Source organism: Cyanistes caeruleus, chromosome 5 (assembly GCF_971803275.1).
Source record: "Cyanistes caeruleus chromosome 5, bCyaCae1.hap1.1, whole genome shotgun sequence".
Classification (NCBI taxonomy): domain Eukaryota; kingdom Metazoa; phylum Chordata; class Aves; order Passeriformes; family Paridae; genus Cyanistes; species Cyanistes caeruleus.
The window spans coordinates 25817113-25833153 of record NC_141705.1 but is presented as its reverse complement, the minus strand read 5'-3'; the positions used below and the strand labels follow the sequence as shown (position 1 = coordinate 25833153).

The 16041-nt window shown below is 40.1% G+C and overlaps 1 protein-coding gene across 6 annotated transcripts; it reads right to left on the bottom strand.

Annotated features, from left to right (window-relative positions):
• Nucleotides 1–1162: 1162 nt before the first annotated feature.
• On the bottom strand, nucleotides 1163–14327 carry NIPAL1 (NIPA like domain containing 1). 6 transcript variants are annotated; one of them, XM_086890428.1, is made up of 9 exons: nucleotides 12781–12878; nucleotides 12288–12397; nucleotides 9588–9734; nucleotides 9347–9403; nucleotides 8689–8946; nucleotides 7059–7115; nucleotides 6501–6591; nucleotides 4499–4659; nucleotides 1163–4354 (listed from the first exon to the last, which is right to left on the bottom strand). In XM_086890428.1, exons 5-9 carry the CDS (start codon nucleotides 8903–8905, stop codon nucleotides 3759–3761), a joined length of 1122 nt encoding a protein of 373 aa, XP_086746554.1. In that variant the 5' UTR covers nucleotides 8906–8946; nucleotides 9347–9403; nucleotides 9588–9734; nucleotides 12288–12397; nucleotides 12781–12878; the 3' UTR covers nucleotides 1163–3758. The 6 variants fall into 6 exon arrangements, with proteins under 6 accessions (XP_086746554.1, XP_086746559.1, XP_086746555.1 ...); XM_086890433.1 differs by lacking the exons at nucleotides 9347–9403; nucleotides 12781–12878 and adding an exon at nucleotides 13037–14327; XM_086890429.1 differs by lacking the exon at nucleotides 12288–12397 and having other exon boundaries at nucleotides 12781–12843.
• Between the last annotated feature and the right edge of the window lie 1714 nt (nucleotides 14328–16041).

The window sequence follows — 16041 nt, the reverse complement described above, 5'->3', positions numbered from 1 at the left end:
CTGTAGGAGTCTTCAGCATTTATAAAAATTTAGCTAAAAATTTGCTGATCAAACATAAGAAAACTTGGAAGAAGTCTTTATTATGGGTTGGAGGAAAAAAGGCAGAACTCCAAGCTTTTGTGAGCCGGCCACTTAGGATACATCTCTTTTCTATAAAAAAGATGCAGTACTGACAAAATAGAATTTATTTTTGGAAAGTGAAATGAATTCACTTGTCCAAAGTACTCCTGAGAAGAAATGCAGACCAATTACTAGTGTGTACAGGGCTGATGATTATTATTTCCAGTGCCATTTGGTTTTCAGACCAGTTCCTGCCTCCTCCCCCTCTCCCCTCCCAAGATTTCACAGATGTGGGGCCTTGCAGGCACACCAAAGCCCATCTCCATCCCTCCTCCCTCATGCACCACCATTCTGACCCCTACTCAACCTCCCAGCCATGTTCTGAACCATGGCACCATTTTAAAACCTGCCCAAAAGGAGTCAGCTACTGCAAACCTGCCCTGCTGGAAGGGTATTTCCTAGCACACTTGCCAGTTTTATTTTTCTGGAATTTAAAGAGTGAGAGAATGGCATTTTACAGAAGTACACAATTCCCCATACAGCTCCAGGATGCAACCCTGAGGAGTAGAGTTTAAAGTTTTGAATATGTACCTTTTGGGGTGAGGATTTTTTTATAGCATGGTTTTTTCAAGTGTGGCTGGAAAATGAAGATGGTAGAACAGATTTCTATAGAAACGGATGTATTTCCTTCCAAAATTGTACAGATTTTTTAACCTATCCAAGTTTTTTTGACCTACTACATTTAGTTGGTGCAGCTATGCAATGAACTTAATTGCCCATTAATTTGTCCTGAGGTATGGTAATAATGAGTAGCTGCCAGGATTTGTTTACTATCAGCATTTAAAAGCTGTAATTTGGTTAGCAATGTATTTCCTCTGAGGATTGCTTTGTTCTCCTTCTTAACCATTCGCCCTACATACCAAAACACATCTAATTTCTGTATATAATGTTCTTCATTTCACTGGAAAACCTGACAACTCACTGAAACACTCTCCACTGAGACAGGCTATGGAGACAGACATGCCTAATACATCAGCTTTGGGTTTTCTTCTCTAGTTTAGAAATACGACTTTTTTATCACTTGTTTAAAAAACACAAATAATTTAGTACATAACCATGAATAATTTATTACAAGAGAAATATTAGCATAATTTCAATATAAAAATCAAAGTTATTCCAAACTAGTGATTAAATATAAACATTTAAAAAAATAGCATCTCTTACAACAAATGTTTTTATACAAAAAATTAATCACTAATTTATTTCTAACATGATGGACTTCTTATACATGTAAATGTACCATGAAAATTACTATTAACTTTGGGTATTTGATATTGTTAGAAAATAACATTCTTTTATTATTAGTGGCTACTTATGGATAATAGCAGATATGCAGGTCCAGTAGAAAATACAGGAATTTTGCTTGGTATAAATTAATTATTGCCAGCAGTTGGTATATAAGGAGTCCACACCCTTCTCAAAGAAAGTTTTATGACATATATTTAAAAAATGCCAAAGCACATGCATTCAAGAACTGAACTGGTTGCTTTTTCTTACAAATAACTCATTTGTTCACACCACAGTGATGAGTCCATAAGTAAATAAAGGGGCCACAAACTGTGCAAAAGCATTTATTTTTATCTTTTTTACAGTATATATTTTCCTCAGTTATTCTTTGAGTTGTGTAATTCAGAGTGAAAAGCAATTCAAGTTTTTGTTAAAAACAAACTATAAAAACCCTTCCATTTTTAGTCTTTTTAGTATTTGTATTACTTGTTTTTAACTATAAAGATTTTGAAGCTTGAATCTGGTCCATAAAACCAAAGTATTCTTTACATTAACAAAGAAGTAATGAAACCCTTTTAGCAGATTCTCTTGTCTGAAGCTTTTTTAACACAAGCATTTTAACAGCAAAGAATTGCTGCCAATCCCATCACTCAAGCTGAAAAATATTCCAAATGTATAATGTAAAATGTATAACGTATACAATTATATTTTGAAGGCAAGTACATTTTTTGTGAAAATGTTCCTTTTGCTGGATAACAGTGATGCCACACAAATATATGAAATATAAGCAGCAACCCTTTCGTTCTTATAAATAAAGGATGAGCTTTCTTTGGCAGAACAATTTTCTATCCATCCAAACTGTTCTCTTCTACTAAAGCATTTGAACAGTAGAAAACATACAGACTGCTTCATGAGGAAATTCTGCTTGGCATATAAATCTCAGCTGATTAAAACCAGTTTTTAACTGTTGAAGTGCTGGCATCCTCTGGCAAACTTTCTGGACTCACACTTAAAAATCCAAAGATTGGAAATACTGCTTTGTGATGAGCTTGTCACCACCCATCTGTCTGATTGCTGATGTTACTCACTTACTTGCAAAGTGGAAAACAAAGAGGATTGTAATGAGTAAAAAAATGGACTGTGCAAACTTTTGTTGTGACAAGGAAGATCAGTGACCACAGCTGAGGAACTACAGTACTGCAATACAGTTATCAATCTTCAAGGCCTCTGGTAGGTTAATATATTGTTAAACATCTAATACTAGGTTTGCCTAATACTAATTAGGCAAATACTAACTTTAAGAATAGATGAAAAATCCAAACTAAAAAAAAATACATTCTGATGTCACCCCTCACCTACATCTTTACCTAGTATTTTTAGAAGTAGTGCATGGATTGTAAAATGGATTTTGCACTTGTAAAAGAATAAAAATTAACAGGACTGCTTTATTATTAATAAAGAACAATATCTTCCCAGAAAATGAGGAAAAAAATTTGAAAAGCTTAAATGGGTTCTAATTAATAGATGGATGTATTAGGAAGAAGTATGGAAATAAGTAAAGCCTCTTCTTAATCCTCAAAATAATATAAAATGAAGTAGAAATTTTTAATTGCATGTTCTGGTTTTCCTCTGCCTTTGAATACTTAATTCTATAACCTCATGTAACTTTTTAAGCCAGTAGCAACTGTTTTCAGGCCACTAATGAATTTTCTTTTTCTTAAACTTGGTCTTAGCTTTAAAAAAGTACAGGCATATTCAGGGATGCACACTCTATTCAGGATTCCTTGGGTAGAAAAGCTGAGACTTGTCAAGAATTGTATTTGCTAAAATTTTTTTGTGACATCTAATCAATGTTCATTGGCAGGTCATCGAGAGTGAAAAAATCTTACATTAAATTTTGTATTAAAAACTAAAAGGGTTAAACATTGTTTTCTTCATATTATGTCTCCAAAGAATATCCTTCATGTGGAGTATATAGAAGCTTCCTTGACAATAAATTATAAAAACATAAAGAAAGCCAGAAATATTAAGGCCATCATGAAGAAAATAGCAGTGTACCTGCCACTTCAGCAAGGATTGTCCTTTATCATTAAAAGTCGCATTTTTTAAACTTGGCTTACAAAGACCATTCTTTTTTGCTAAAATTTCCCAAGAGGAGATGCTGCATAAAAAAGGACCATGTTTTTCATTGCCTAACATATAATCATCACCAGGTTTCCGTCTGTCATGCTAATTACTGAACATATTCATTCATTACTGCCAACAGCTGACATAGAGAGGAGTGACCCACACTTAACAGGTCTCACAGACAAATTTCCAGAGGACTGCAGAAAAGTAGAGCATTCTAGTAGACATGGGTGAGCTGAGTTTGCACTTCATGATACTTTGATGATGAACACTGCTTGAGTGTTTCATCGACTGAATAAAACGTTGTCCTCCTCATATACCAAAGCTGGGTCCTCCATGGTCTCCAGCAAAGTGTGACTGGTTTCCAGTTCATGGAATTGTTCTTTGGCAACAGCGGACATCAGCTGACTCCAGGTGATGTTAGTGTTTTTGAAAGCGTGCAACAGGAAGATGCCAATGATGATGCTGCAGAATCCACTCAGGGTTCCAATGATGTCACCCAGTTCCATACTACTCCACTCCTTGAACAAGATGATGGAGCACGTCACCACTGTTGTAGTGAAGCACACGTAATAAATGGGTGTCACAAGGGATGTGTTGAACACGTCCAGTGCTTTGTTGAGATAGTTGATCTGAGTGCTGACTGAGAGCACTAAGATGCCCACCAAAATATAAACCAATGGATGGCGATAGGCTGGCTTCCTCTCCAGCATTTGCTTAATGGCAATGCCCAGGCCTTTCACAGATGAGACAGAGAAGGCACCGATGAGTGAGCAAATTAAAATGTAGATCAGTATATTTGTCTGACCTCTCTTTGGAGCCACAACAACAATCAGGACAAGGGCAACGACTGTTAGGAGAACAGCAAATGTAACAAACGCTGTAAAAAAGAGGAAAGGGAAGAGTTAAGCACATGAGATAAAATACCTAACTATGTCCACGAACATGCTCAGAGCTGTTCAGTGTCCTGGACACCTCCCTATGAACTGCAGCATGTGTTCACTGCAATTGCATACAGACCTACCTGGATCTTGCAGCTTTCTTTCCATCTCATCTAGTGAGGTGACCTCCTCCTCCTCTGGGGCATGAATAACCATGACTGTTGACCCCAAAATGCACAGTACACAGCCCAGCTTTCCATGAATATTCAGCTTCTCATTTAAAAAATAAGATGACAATATAGCACTGTTCAGCAAAACAGAAATAAAATGTTCGGCTCCATCAGCCACAAAAGACATTCAAAATCTCTCTGTGTAGCATAACAGTAATTCAAAACCTCTTTTGAATTTGGATATATGGTAAACCAGCCTGAAACAATCAAATTGTAAGGAGTTTTTCCAAGCAAGTTGGTCATGACCAAGAAGGTAAGCTCAGGTTTTAGGGAATTTTGCATAACTAAACCCTCATAGCTTCCCTCCAGGTTGTACAAGGGTTCAAATTGCTAAGGAACTCTTCATTCCTGATTGCCTGGGTCAGGGTAGTATGCACTTTCACTGTAGATAAACTACAAGAGCTGTTTCTTTCTTCCAAAAATGGTTCAAAGCACGTAATTTTCCATTACATCCAATGCACATGAGTTTTGGAAATTGGTCCTCATCCCTCCTCAGGCTCTCCCACCCAGGCACACTTTCTGTCTGGCTTGCCAGGATTCCTCCCAAAACACAGAGAAGGCATGTCCCCCTTCAAAGAGATAAACCCCAGGATCTCCACGGGGTTGATCATTTAACCTAAGGACAATAACATGGCCTAAATGCACCACTCACAGGGCATGATTAGCCTGTTACGGCACAGCTTTGGGCACAGGCACAGGCTTAATGTAAATCAAAATACAGACATTTTTTTCACACAAGGGTATTGAGTTCACTGACACGAATTTCTAACAGCCTCTCTGTCTCAAGGAAATTTGAACAATTGCTATTCCCATCAGAGAAGAGGACAATAAAACTCGAGGTGTTCTGCACAGCAGCAGCCAGGCAGCCCATTAATCTGCATCTACCAACAGGCTGGCCCCAGCACCACTGCAGGGACTCAGTTACACTAGTTTTCCTATGACAGAACAGCTGCAGTTTTAGCAGGTAGATTATTGCAAGCATCCTAGGGGGTTTTTTTCCCTTTGTTTGGTGGAGGGTTTTTTTTTTTTGTGTTTTGGAGTTTTTGTGGGGGAGGGTTTGTTTGTTTGTTTGTTAGGGGTTAGTTTTGTTTAGGGTTTTTTTAATATATAGCACATGTTGTTTTAAACACAGTGTTTCATATAGTATACTCAGTTCTTAAAAGTCAGAGTTTCACATTTAAAACACAATAATTTCATTTTGCTAAAAAAATATTCCCTACATTGTACATGTAGTCCGTGTCTTTTCTGCTGCTACGATAGCCACATTAGTGTATGTGCTTAAGAACTTGGAAAGCATTTTTTAATTCATATGTAGGAAACAATAAGTCTCCATAGGACATTTATGTTTCAAAAGAACCACAAATTTTAATTGTGGATACAGAAGAAAGCTAAAATTTTCTTTGCCTTTTTTCCAGAAGGATTTCAGAAAGACGAAACAAAACCAAAAGGTTTACTAACCATGCCTTAATATGAAATTAAGCTCCTATAAATATAAATGTTTTTGAAAATATTTTGTGTAGGAATACTGTATTTTTATTTAAAGTTTTGTCACAACTGAAGAACAGGATAACAGTTTTAGAGACAGCTCCAGTTTTCTAGGAAGAGATAAATTACCTTCTATCAGCTGTATACCTGGTATATGCTGATAAGAATTACTTTGTCATCTAGGTGGAAAGCCACTGGGAAGGCATTCAGTGACCTTTGCAACAAGACTTTGATCCCATCTACCCAGAAAACTCAGATCTAAATAAGAAAAAATATCTTTCCACCAAGAAACAAAGAGCATTTTTTTGTCCATAAATTGCTTTTTCAGTTATCTTATTAAAAATCTCCACTTTCAGCCAAAGGTGGTATTTTTTTCCCTTCCCACAGTGAGTGGTTCATTTGCCAAGGCTTGCTCCCAATTGGTACTGACCTTATGAGAACACTCAGTGCACCCAAGGGGGTAACTAAGGTTGCAGGTGCAAAGGCATAGGCAGCAAAGTTTGCAGCTTCTCCTAATCCCACTGCAGAAAAAAGAATATTTGGTTCAGGTTGGAGGAGGATATTAAAAGGCACAGTATTGGAAATATTTTGTATGACAGCTATGGAAATATTGTATATATTGTATATATTGTATATATTGTATATATTGTATATATTGTATATATTGTATATATTGTATGACAGCTATTCTGGAAATAATAAGTGCTGAAGAAAGTTAAATACTTTTCTCCTAAGTACTCCTAGAAGCTGGACAGATGCAATTCCATTGCATTTGACCAGATATTGGAAAAAATATGGTTATTCTGCAAAAATGTCTGAAGATCAAATGCAGTATTTGAAAGATGGTATATCAGAACAGCTTGTCGTGTATGTGATTGCAAGGATATTTCTTTTAAGTGAAGGGAATGAAAAAACAGGCAACACATCTTTTTAAAACAATCTGTTTTTGTAGATTTACATGGAAGCTGAGAGGAAAGAGGTGACTTACTTGATAGCAGTCCAGCCCACCAAAGCCATTCCTTCAAATAAGAATATCCACCTTGTCCTGAAAGAGAAAAAATAACCTTATTTTAGAAGAAACAGATCACCTTATTGTAAGAAACAAAACGTACAGCTTCACATTTGCACCTACAAAGTAACAAAAGAGCATGTTACCTGGATGCAACAAGAAGAATATTTGATTTTGACTGACATTTTATTAACCACCCTACTACTTTGTGACTTGGACTTCTAAAAAATGCTATTTGACTAAATATACAAAGAGGGAAAGTTTCAAGCAAAAGTAAAATGTTTATAAAGACTGTTGGTGAGCTTAAGAAATGTTTCAAAATGCTTTTCCAGGTCAGATCCAATATATTCATACATTCAGCTGCAGTTTGACTCTCCTTTTCACAGAATCACAAAATGACTAAGTTGGAAAAGACCTTCAAGATCATCAAGTCCAGCTCAACCCTGACACCTCAACTAAACCATGGCACCGAGTGCCACATCCAGTCTTTTTTAAACACATCCAGGGACGTGACTCCACCACCTCCCCACGCAGACCATTCCAGTACTTTATCACCCTTTCTGTAAAAAACCTTTTCCTAATATCCAGCATATATTTCCCTTGACACAGTTTGAGACTGTGTCCTCTCATTCTGTCAGCTGCTCCTTGGAGAAAGAGACTGACCCCAGCTGCCTACAACCACCCTTCAGGAAGCTGTGGAGAGTGAAAAGGTCACCTCTGAGTCTCCTTTTCTCCAGGCTAAACAACCCCAGCTCCCTCAGTCATTCTTTACAGGGCTTGTGTTCCAAGCCCCTCATCAGCCTCATTATTGCCTCTTCTGGACACGCTCAAGTGTCTCAATGTCCCTCCTGGACTGGACACAGTTTTACTTCAGGTTGGAAGAAATTAGAAAGAAAAATGCCCCTATGTACATGACCTTTTTTTTTTTTTTAACATAAAATGTAATTGTATGGAATATTCAGAGTATTCAGTTATCAGAGTTTTTTTAAATAACCAGATTCTCTGGAATATAATATTGTAATGAACACAACAGACAAAAGAAAAACTGCCAATGTTATGTATTTAAATCCATGCAAAGGAAATAATGAGATTAGTGTGATTGTTCTTTTTCTAGCTCTTCATCTCTTGACTTTGACGAAGGGATAGCTGTACCAACTGTAGACACTTGTGTAATAAATATAGTTTCTACAACTCATTGCTCTTACTTAAAAAAAGCAGAGCAAAACCAAAAAACTAAACCAAATTACCAGCTAAAGACTTTCCATCTCAAATGAGGGGGGAAATGATCAAAAAAAAGAGGGAAAAAGGCATTTTGAAAGGTAAGAGAAGTGGAGAATTTTATTTGGTAACTAATTTCTCTCAATGAGGAAATAGCACCAGCTCACTAGATTTAATACCCTCTGAACCTCCATAGTTCTGAGTTCTGCAATCCCAGTCCCTGTAATCACACACAGATAAATAATAATGTCTCCATCTCTCACCAAGACAGGACCTCTGATCACCATTAAAGTACTTTTAAACATGTGATCTATGACTCAAACCTTGATTTTGTCAAGTTCTAAGAGGTGTTTGTGTCCCCAGCAGGAGTAATGCCGGCACCATCACTTACCAGCTCGGGTGACTCCTCTGTCTGCCAGTTTCAAAAGTCCTTTCTTCTTCAGTATGAAGCTAGAACCAATAAAGATACTGGAACCTATAGCCAAAGCCAAGCCAATGTAGAGGTGGTATTTGCTTCCAGAAGGCATGGGAAAGCTCCAGTTTGTTTCATTGCCAGACCCCTCCATAGAGGTGCGGGAAGGAGTGAGAGATTCAGACACGTTGATCATCTGGTACCATGCTTGGCAGGAGCAAGAAGAGAACACAACACCTGGGAGCAGAAAAAGAAGGACAAGTGATTCACAACACAGGCCCAACTCTGGAAGAGCCCTGTCCTCACTCTTCTCACTCCTTTTCATGTCTTTTCAGAGCACCTATAATTTCTGACTGTGCAAATAACACACAAAACCCACACAATGTACACAATGCTGCTCTGGGTCATTACCCACCCCTGTAGCTCACAGGTGATTACATTATTTGACATATATTATTTTACATTTCATTGGCTCAGACAAGCAATAAGAGAAATACCTAGGAATGCAACAAAAAAATATTAGCTTCAATTTAAAATTAAAATCTTAAAAGCTATCCTGAAACCTGAAGATGAAAGGGCTCTTTTTGTTGTGCAGAGACCACAAACATATAGGCAAATCCATGATTTTGGACTTTACCTGTTAAAGTAAACCTGCTGCTATTCAAGGCTTCTGTTTTTACATTGGTAGCTGAGACTGGAAAAGAAAAAGGAATAAGAGGAAGGAAAATCAAACAGGGAGCAAACCCTCACTGCATATGAGCACTAAGACATTTTATTAAAACGGTTCAGTGAATACTATGTAAGCCAAGTCTTATCTAACCAATCACAAAATTTTCAGGTGAAGGCCTCTTTACACCTCACAGCAAATTTAATCTAACCTCAATAAGCCCTGGATGGAGGTAGATCACAGGCCACAGGGGACAGTTCCCCCTTGCAACACCGCCGGAGAGCTGTGTGATTCTGAGCAGAGACCGAAGCTTCACACTCCCAGCCAGCCAAGCATTATCAGGCACTATGATGACAGCCTGTGGGAATGACATCATTGTTATCAGCCTGGATTTGTTTTTAAAGGAAGAAGAGGTATTGCATTTCCAAGAACAAAAGGAGTTGCTTTTTTGCATGGGGAAGCAGGGGTCAGGCAGCAAAGCTGCAACAGAGCTTAGGCAGTCTAGGCTGATGCCTCGTTTTGTCACAGTAGAGTGCATCAGGCAATCAGTGTGGTTTACAGACTCCAGGGATACCTTTAAAACAACCTTTTTTGAAAAGGAGATTTATTGTGAAGACATGTTAAAATATGAAGTACAAAAGCTCAGTCTACTGTGATACATATAAAGCATGGGATGCAATAAATAGTTTTGTTTCCTGTGTTTTCCCTGTAATTAAAATTACACATGAACAATTCATCCTGATGTGGCAGCATCAGTAATTCACTCACTTTTTTTCTTTCTTTCCTTCCCCCCCACCCTACAACTGAAAAAACACCACTTGGGGACTTGGTAGAAAAGAATGTGACTACTGTGTTCACATGTAACCTCTGGAAATAATAAAGTTATATCAAAGGTACTTCACTGAGCAATTAAAAAGAAGCAGACTTGGATAATTCATTTAATACAATTTAACAAGGAATAGTTAAAATACATAAGGGCTTAAAACCACCATATTTGCAGTTGGCAATGGCAGCATTAACTCTGGGAGACAGCGTCCTTTACAAGTAAGGAACAAGAGTGAGTACCTGCTCCCTGTTTTCTCGTTCCATACTGTACAATAAACATACTACAGGAAGTTATAATTTGATTTGCAGGCTGTGCAAACACATTTCCTTGTTTGCCAAGAGTGTTTCCATATAACAGGAGTTGTTTCGTATTGCTAAGTCAGACATAATAAAAATGTTCCCACAAGATGTGTGTTTGTATTCCACTGCTGAAGATTAAAGTGTTAGAGAACTTAGATCAATATGCAGTTACTATTGCACAGTATGTAGGATAGATACTATTCTACACTCTTATCATTAATAGAAAATACAGTTGGATAATGTAAAAATACAGAATTAGTATTTACACCTGAAAGTATTTTGAAATCCTAAACTATTAGCATAGTCTTAGAAGAAGAAAATTTTGCATATAATTGTTTTGACATAATTAGTGAGGAATAAATCACAAACAAAAATTACAGAAAAATCCTTTAAGCATAAATATATATTTTTTTTATTAAACACATATCAGGGCAAGACAAAAAATGATGCTGCTCATGGCATGGGGGTTGGTCTAGATAGCCTTCAAAGGTCCCTTCCAACCCAAACTATTCTATGATTCTGTGAAAAATAACAAACAATGGAGAGATGAATGAAATCCCTTAGCTCCCAATACCTATACTGATGCTAAACCAGGATGTGTGAGAAGCAGTAACATTCCTTAATTAAAGGAATTTAATTAAAAGAAAGGCCTTTAATTAAAAAAAAAACAAACATGATGATAAGCACTCCTGATAATCATTGTCTTTCAGCTACCTGCAACAGTAAAGACAGCTTTCTGCTTTTCAAGTGCATTGGGTTTCTACAGTGAAAAAAATAACTATTTTCTTCCCCCTTTTCTGTGACTGGTGTACCTTCATTTAGCTGGAGATCAATGGCAGGCTTATTTCATTTCATAAGACACTACTGCTACTTTTTCTACGTGTTCTAAAGTTTTTCATTCCTCAGCATACATTACAACATCAAATAAGGAAAATTTAATCATAGCATTTGTACTAAGTTATTCAGCAGCTACCATAGGTTGTTCCTCTCCTTTCTGAATTGACCACATTCACAAAGAAACATTGGATTTATCACTGAGAAGAGTAATTTTGAATGCTTATTATCTCTGTTTATTGTGCTGGGCAGCTTTCCATAGTTTAAAAAAAAAAAGCCATTTGATCCACTTGCATGAGAAGTGGCATGTCACTGCACTGATCAAAGAACCATCTGAGAGATGGGAAGAGGAGGCTAATCCAGGAATTACTCTTATTTTACTATCCCTCTGAACACTCTGACGATCACTTGGAAAGGCTGAGGAAGGTGACAAACCACTGTGGCTGCGTGGCTTGCTCAGCACGGAGTTTCTGTAGCTAAGCTAGTTTCACCTCCTACTTCCAAATGTCAACAAACATGAACCTGTCAGCAGAACCCCTCCTTGTAGGAGTAATCTCTACCAGCTCTGACTCAAGGCTGGCAGCAACAGGAAAACAGACTGAGCTAAGGCAGTTGCTGGTACAACTTCTAAACGTTTTTATTTTATATAATTTTTTTCCCCTCTCCTCGAACACCGAAATATTCTCTATCGGAATTGGGTAGATCAGCCACCCAGGTGCTACACATTGCTTGTGACATGTCTAACTTGCAGTCCAGGGCGGACTTGCCCTGGCTTACGACAGCCAACTTGGCTCTTAACCTTCCATTGAAGATACTGGTCCTAAGTCATCTCGAAAACTAATTGCTTTGATTAGACAATAATTTGACCATTTCTACTGAGCTCACGACTCAGCCCACTCCTGGTAGAAACACGAAACGCCTTTCTCGGTCACCCGGGAAATACCAAGCCCACCTTTGCCAAGGCGCCGCTCCTGGTGCCAGAAGTGGGCGTACCGAGAAGCAGCGAGGCATTCTTCCCTGGCACACCCGGAGTGGAGACTCAGCAAAAGGCACAAAATAAAGCTGAAAAGGTGTTTAACCCGAGGCAGCCGCGGGAGAAGTGCAGGTGCCTCTCCGGCCGCGCCACTCCTCGGAAAACAACGGGGTGACGTGAGGGCGGAGGCAAGCGCCAGGCGTGCGGGGCTCCGGGCACCGCGCCCGCCCTGCGTGTCCCGAGCCCGGCCCCCTCCGTGTCCCGAGCCCGGCCCCCTCCGTGTCCCGAGCCCGGCCCCCTCCGTGTCCCGAGCCCGGCCCCCTCCGTGTCCCGAGCCCGGCGCCCCCTCCGTGTCCCGAGCCCGGCCCCCTCCGTGTCCCGAGCCCGGCCCCCTCCGTGTCCCGAGCCCCGCGCCCCCTCCCCAGACCCCTGGCCCTCCCCGCGGTGCCCCGGTACCCGCGCAGACACTGACCCGTGCGGCAGGACGGGCGGGCAGCGCCTCTCCGGGCCCCGGGGCTCCGCGGGATCCGCGCCGGCGGCTCCGCCCGCCCGGGCGAGGCCGGCGCACCTGGGCGCGCCCGCTCTCCGGAGGAGACGGAGGTGGCATCCCCGCCACCCCTCTGGAGCCGGCCCGGCGGGGAAAGGGCACGCAAGGCTCCAGGAGTGACCCAGAACGGGCTTTCTGGATGGTTATCAAGTACCAGACCTGGGGAGTTCTGTGGCCCCACCTGAACACTGAATCCAAAGAAGAGCGTTCTCTCCTGAAGTACCTTGGCAGCTTTTGCCTTTCCTGGGAGTTTCTATCGATTTAATTTTCTTCCCTTTCGCAGGTGGGAGAAGAGCTGAGCAGTCTTGATGTACAACCACTTACGTCTGTGACAAACCACCAGCGCCCACTTTGGCCACTGAGTCCGTGGGCAAACAGAGGGATCCCCCTCCAGAGTCAAACTCTGCCAGCGTCCTAAAACAAGGGCAGTGCCTGGTGATGCATACCCTGAGATGACTCCCTGTGGCTTAACAGGCTCCAAGTTGCTATAAGAAATAATTCTCTTTATTGCCCAATCAATAGTTTCAACGTGGAAGTCTAAGGTCTTGGTTTTGACGTAATTGAGTGTAATACAGTTACAAAATGTAAGGCTTAATAAAACATTACATGTTGCCCAGCAAAGTTCCTGGGACAGTCTGCAGACCTTCAGCACGCACAAGGATTTCTCTAACTGGAGGCAAAATTGCAAATTTAACACACCTCCATGGAGGAGCACAGGGACTGCTAAAAAACCAGAGCAATAATTTTAAATGGTATTTGAAACAGTTAAATCAAAATTTTAGAGCAGATTCTGAAAGTCTGGGAGCAAACTGTGATCTTCTTGTGCAACATAAGCATGTCCATAGGATAAAACCACATATATGGACAGATGCATGCCTGCAGTCTGCTTCAAATTCCTATTTTTGCTCTGTGTCTTCTCAGATCTGACAACTCTGTGTGTTCACATCCCTGTTTCTGCAAAAATGTGTCAATTTTTTGAGCTTGCTGCAATCCCGCAAGTGTCTCAGTTGGCAGATCTGCTGAGAAGGGAAGTGGTAATATCCACAAAGCCCTGCCGAAGCAATAGAGAAGGTGGGAGAGGGTGAGTTGCCAAAGACCACCTCTTCCTCTGGCACAGCTCTTGCTGACCTGCTGCTCACGGCTTCAGCATTACTGTGGTGCAGTACCCAGAGCAAGAATTCTGAGAAACAGAGTACAGCTAACACTTCTGTAGATGGGTCTCTGTACCAGCCAAATCCTTTAGCTGACCATGGACATCAAAGTCTACTTAATAAATGAATAAAATATTTAATCTGATGTACACATTTGTTGACAGCTGGCTGAACATGAACCAGCAGCGTGCCTAGGTGGGTAAGATAACCAGTGGTATCCTGCCCTCTATCAGGAATGGTGTGGCCAACAAATTTTGTCCCCCTGAGGTTGGCACTGATGAGGCTACACTGTGAATCCTGTGTTCAGTTCTGGGCACGTCACTATAAGAAAGACACTGAGGTGCTGGAGCAAGTCCAGAGAAGGGGAATGGAGTTGTGAGGGGTCTGGAGCACAAGTCCTATGAGGAGTGGCTAAGGGAGCTGGGGGTATTTTGCCTGGAGAAAAGGAGGCTGAGGATAAACCTCATACCTCTCTACAACTGCATTAATAAACCCCCCCATCTTTACCTCTGTGTTAGCCATGAACAATTTAATTACCATAATTTGTGGGTCTCCTTGGCTTTTGTGATAAATTCTTTAATCTTGTTGAGGATTTTTTTTTCTTATGTGCATATACTTTGAGTTCCTCACGCAGTATTTAATTGTATTATCATAAATACTGAAGATGATGACAACAAGTTCCACCACAATTAAAAAGCCTGTTCACTGTGCAGCTAGTTCAGGTGCAGACATGAAGGATGATCTATCTCTTTTATTATTATTTAGGAAAATTGCCTGTGGCGTTTTTAAATCCTGTTACCATTGCTCAGCTTCCCTGTTCTGCATTACTCTGCCAGCAGTTGCTGCTACACGAAAGCGCCCAAACATGAGTTCTGTTCAATACAGAAGCTACAGACAGATTTATTACCTGTCCTGGCATGTAGGACACAAAAATGACCAAAGTAGATTTGTGAATGTGGGAACTCTATCTATCCCTCTACATGGTGATTTAGGGCAGACCTGCAGGAACAATACAGGAAGAAACAATGCAGGAAGAAATTAAATTCAACTGAGAAAAAAAAATATCATTAGACTGAAGTTCAAAATTATTAGATTTCTGTATTTGCTGTATAGAGATTAATTGTATACATGTTCCCTTATAAATGCCCAGATGGTGCCACCTTAACTCCTTCTATACTACAAAGAGTGAATAACATGCAAACTAGATTTATTAAAACTTTTTTATCTACAGTGCATTTTCCACCACTCTTATTGGTGGCAATGGCATATACTGATGATTTTTGTTTAAGCAGAATTAATATCAGTTGAATCACCTTTGCATGTGTAAACATTTTAGCATAATTTTTCTGCACAAAGAACCAAGATTTCCTATGTTGTTTTAACTTGAAATAAAATTCTGCTAAACAGAAGTACTGACTGTACAGAGCTTCTGGAACTCCTGTAGGGTCACTACAATTTTTCTTTATCCCAATTATACCATTGAATGAAGATCTAATATTTTCCAGAGAGTTTTCTGATAAGCCAGTCTCTCTGTTCCTTGCAGGTTTCAGGCTGGGAGTTGAAGAGACATCTCGGGGGAGAGACACCCACTGAACCTGGAAGGCACAAGGAAAGTCTTACTGTAGGTTCATCTCAGGGCACAGAAAAAACTGCCAGGCATGGCCAGACACAGTGTGGACATTTCAGAAATGCTAGTCCCTGTGCGGAGGATCCATGCAAAAACTAGGTTCTGGACCTGGAAAATGATGGTGAAAGGTGAGTGAGCACACTGTGTGGTGCTGTGCTCTGTGCCTGAGAGCACTTGCGGTATTTTGTGATTTCAGCCTCACCTGCACATGAGAACCCAGTAAACCAATACACATCTTAAATTGTTTCTATATCACTCTCCATCATTCACCCTAAAGTAAAAATACAGTACCACCTACTGGTGGAGACACTGTTGGCACTGATGGTTTTCTAGTTATCAAGCCTCATTGGGGCAAATTGAGCTTCATGACACTGAATTCTACACAAGAGCATAAATAAGCCAGAAGCC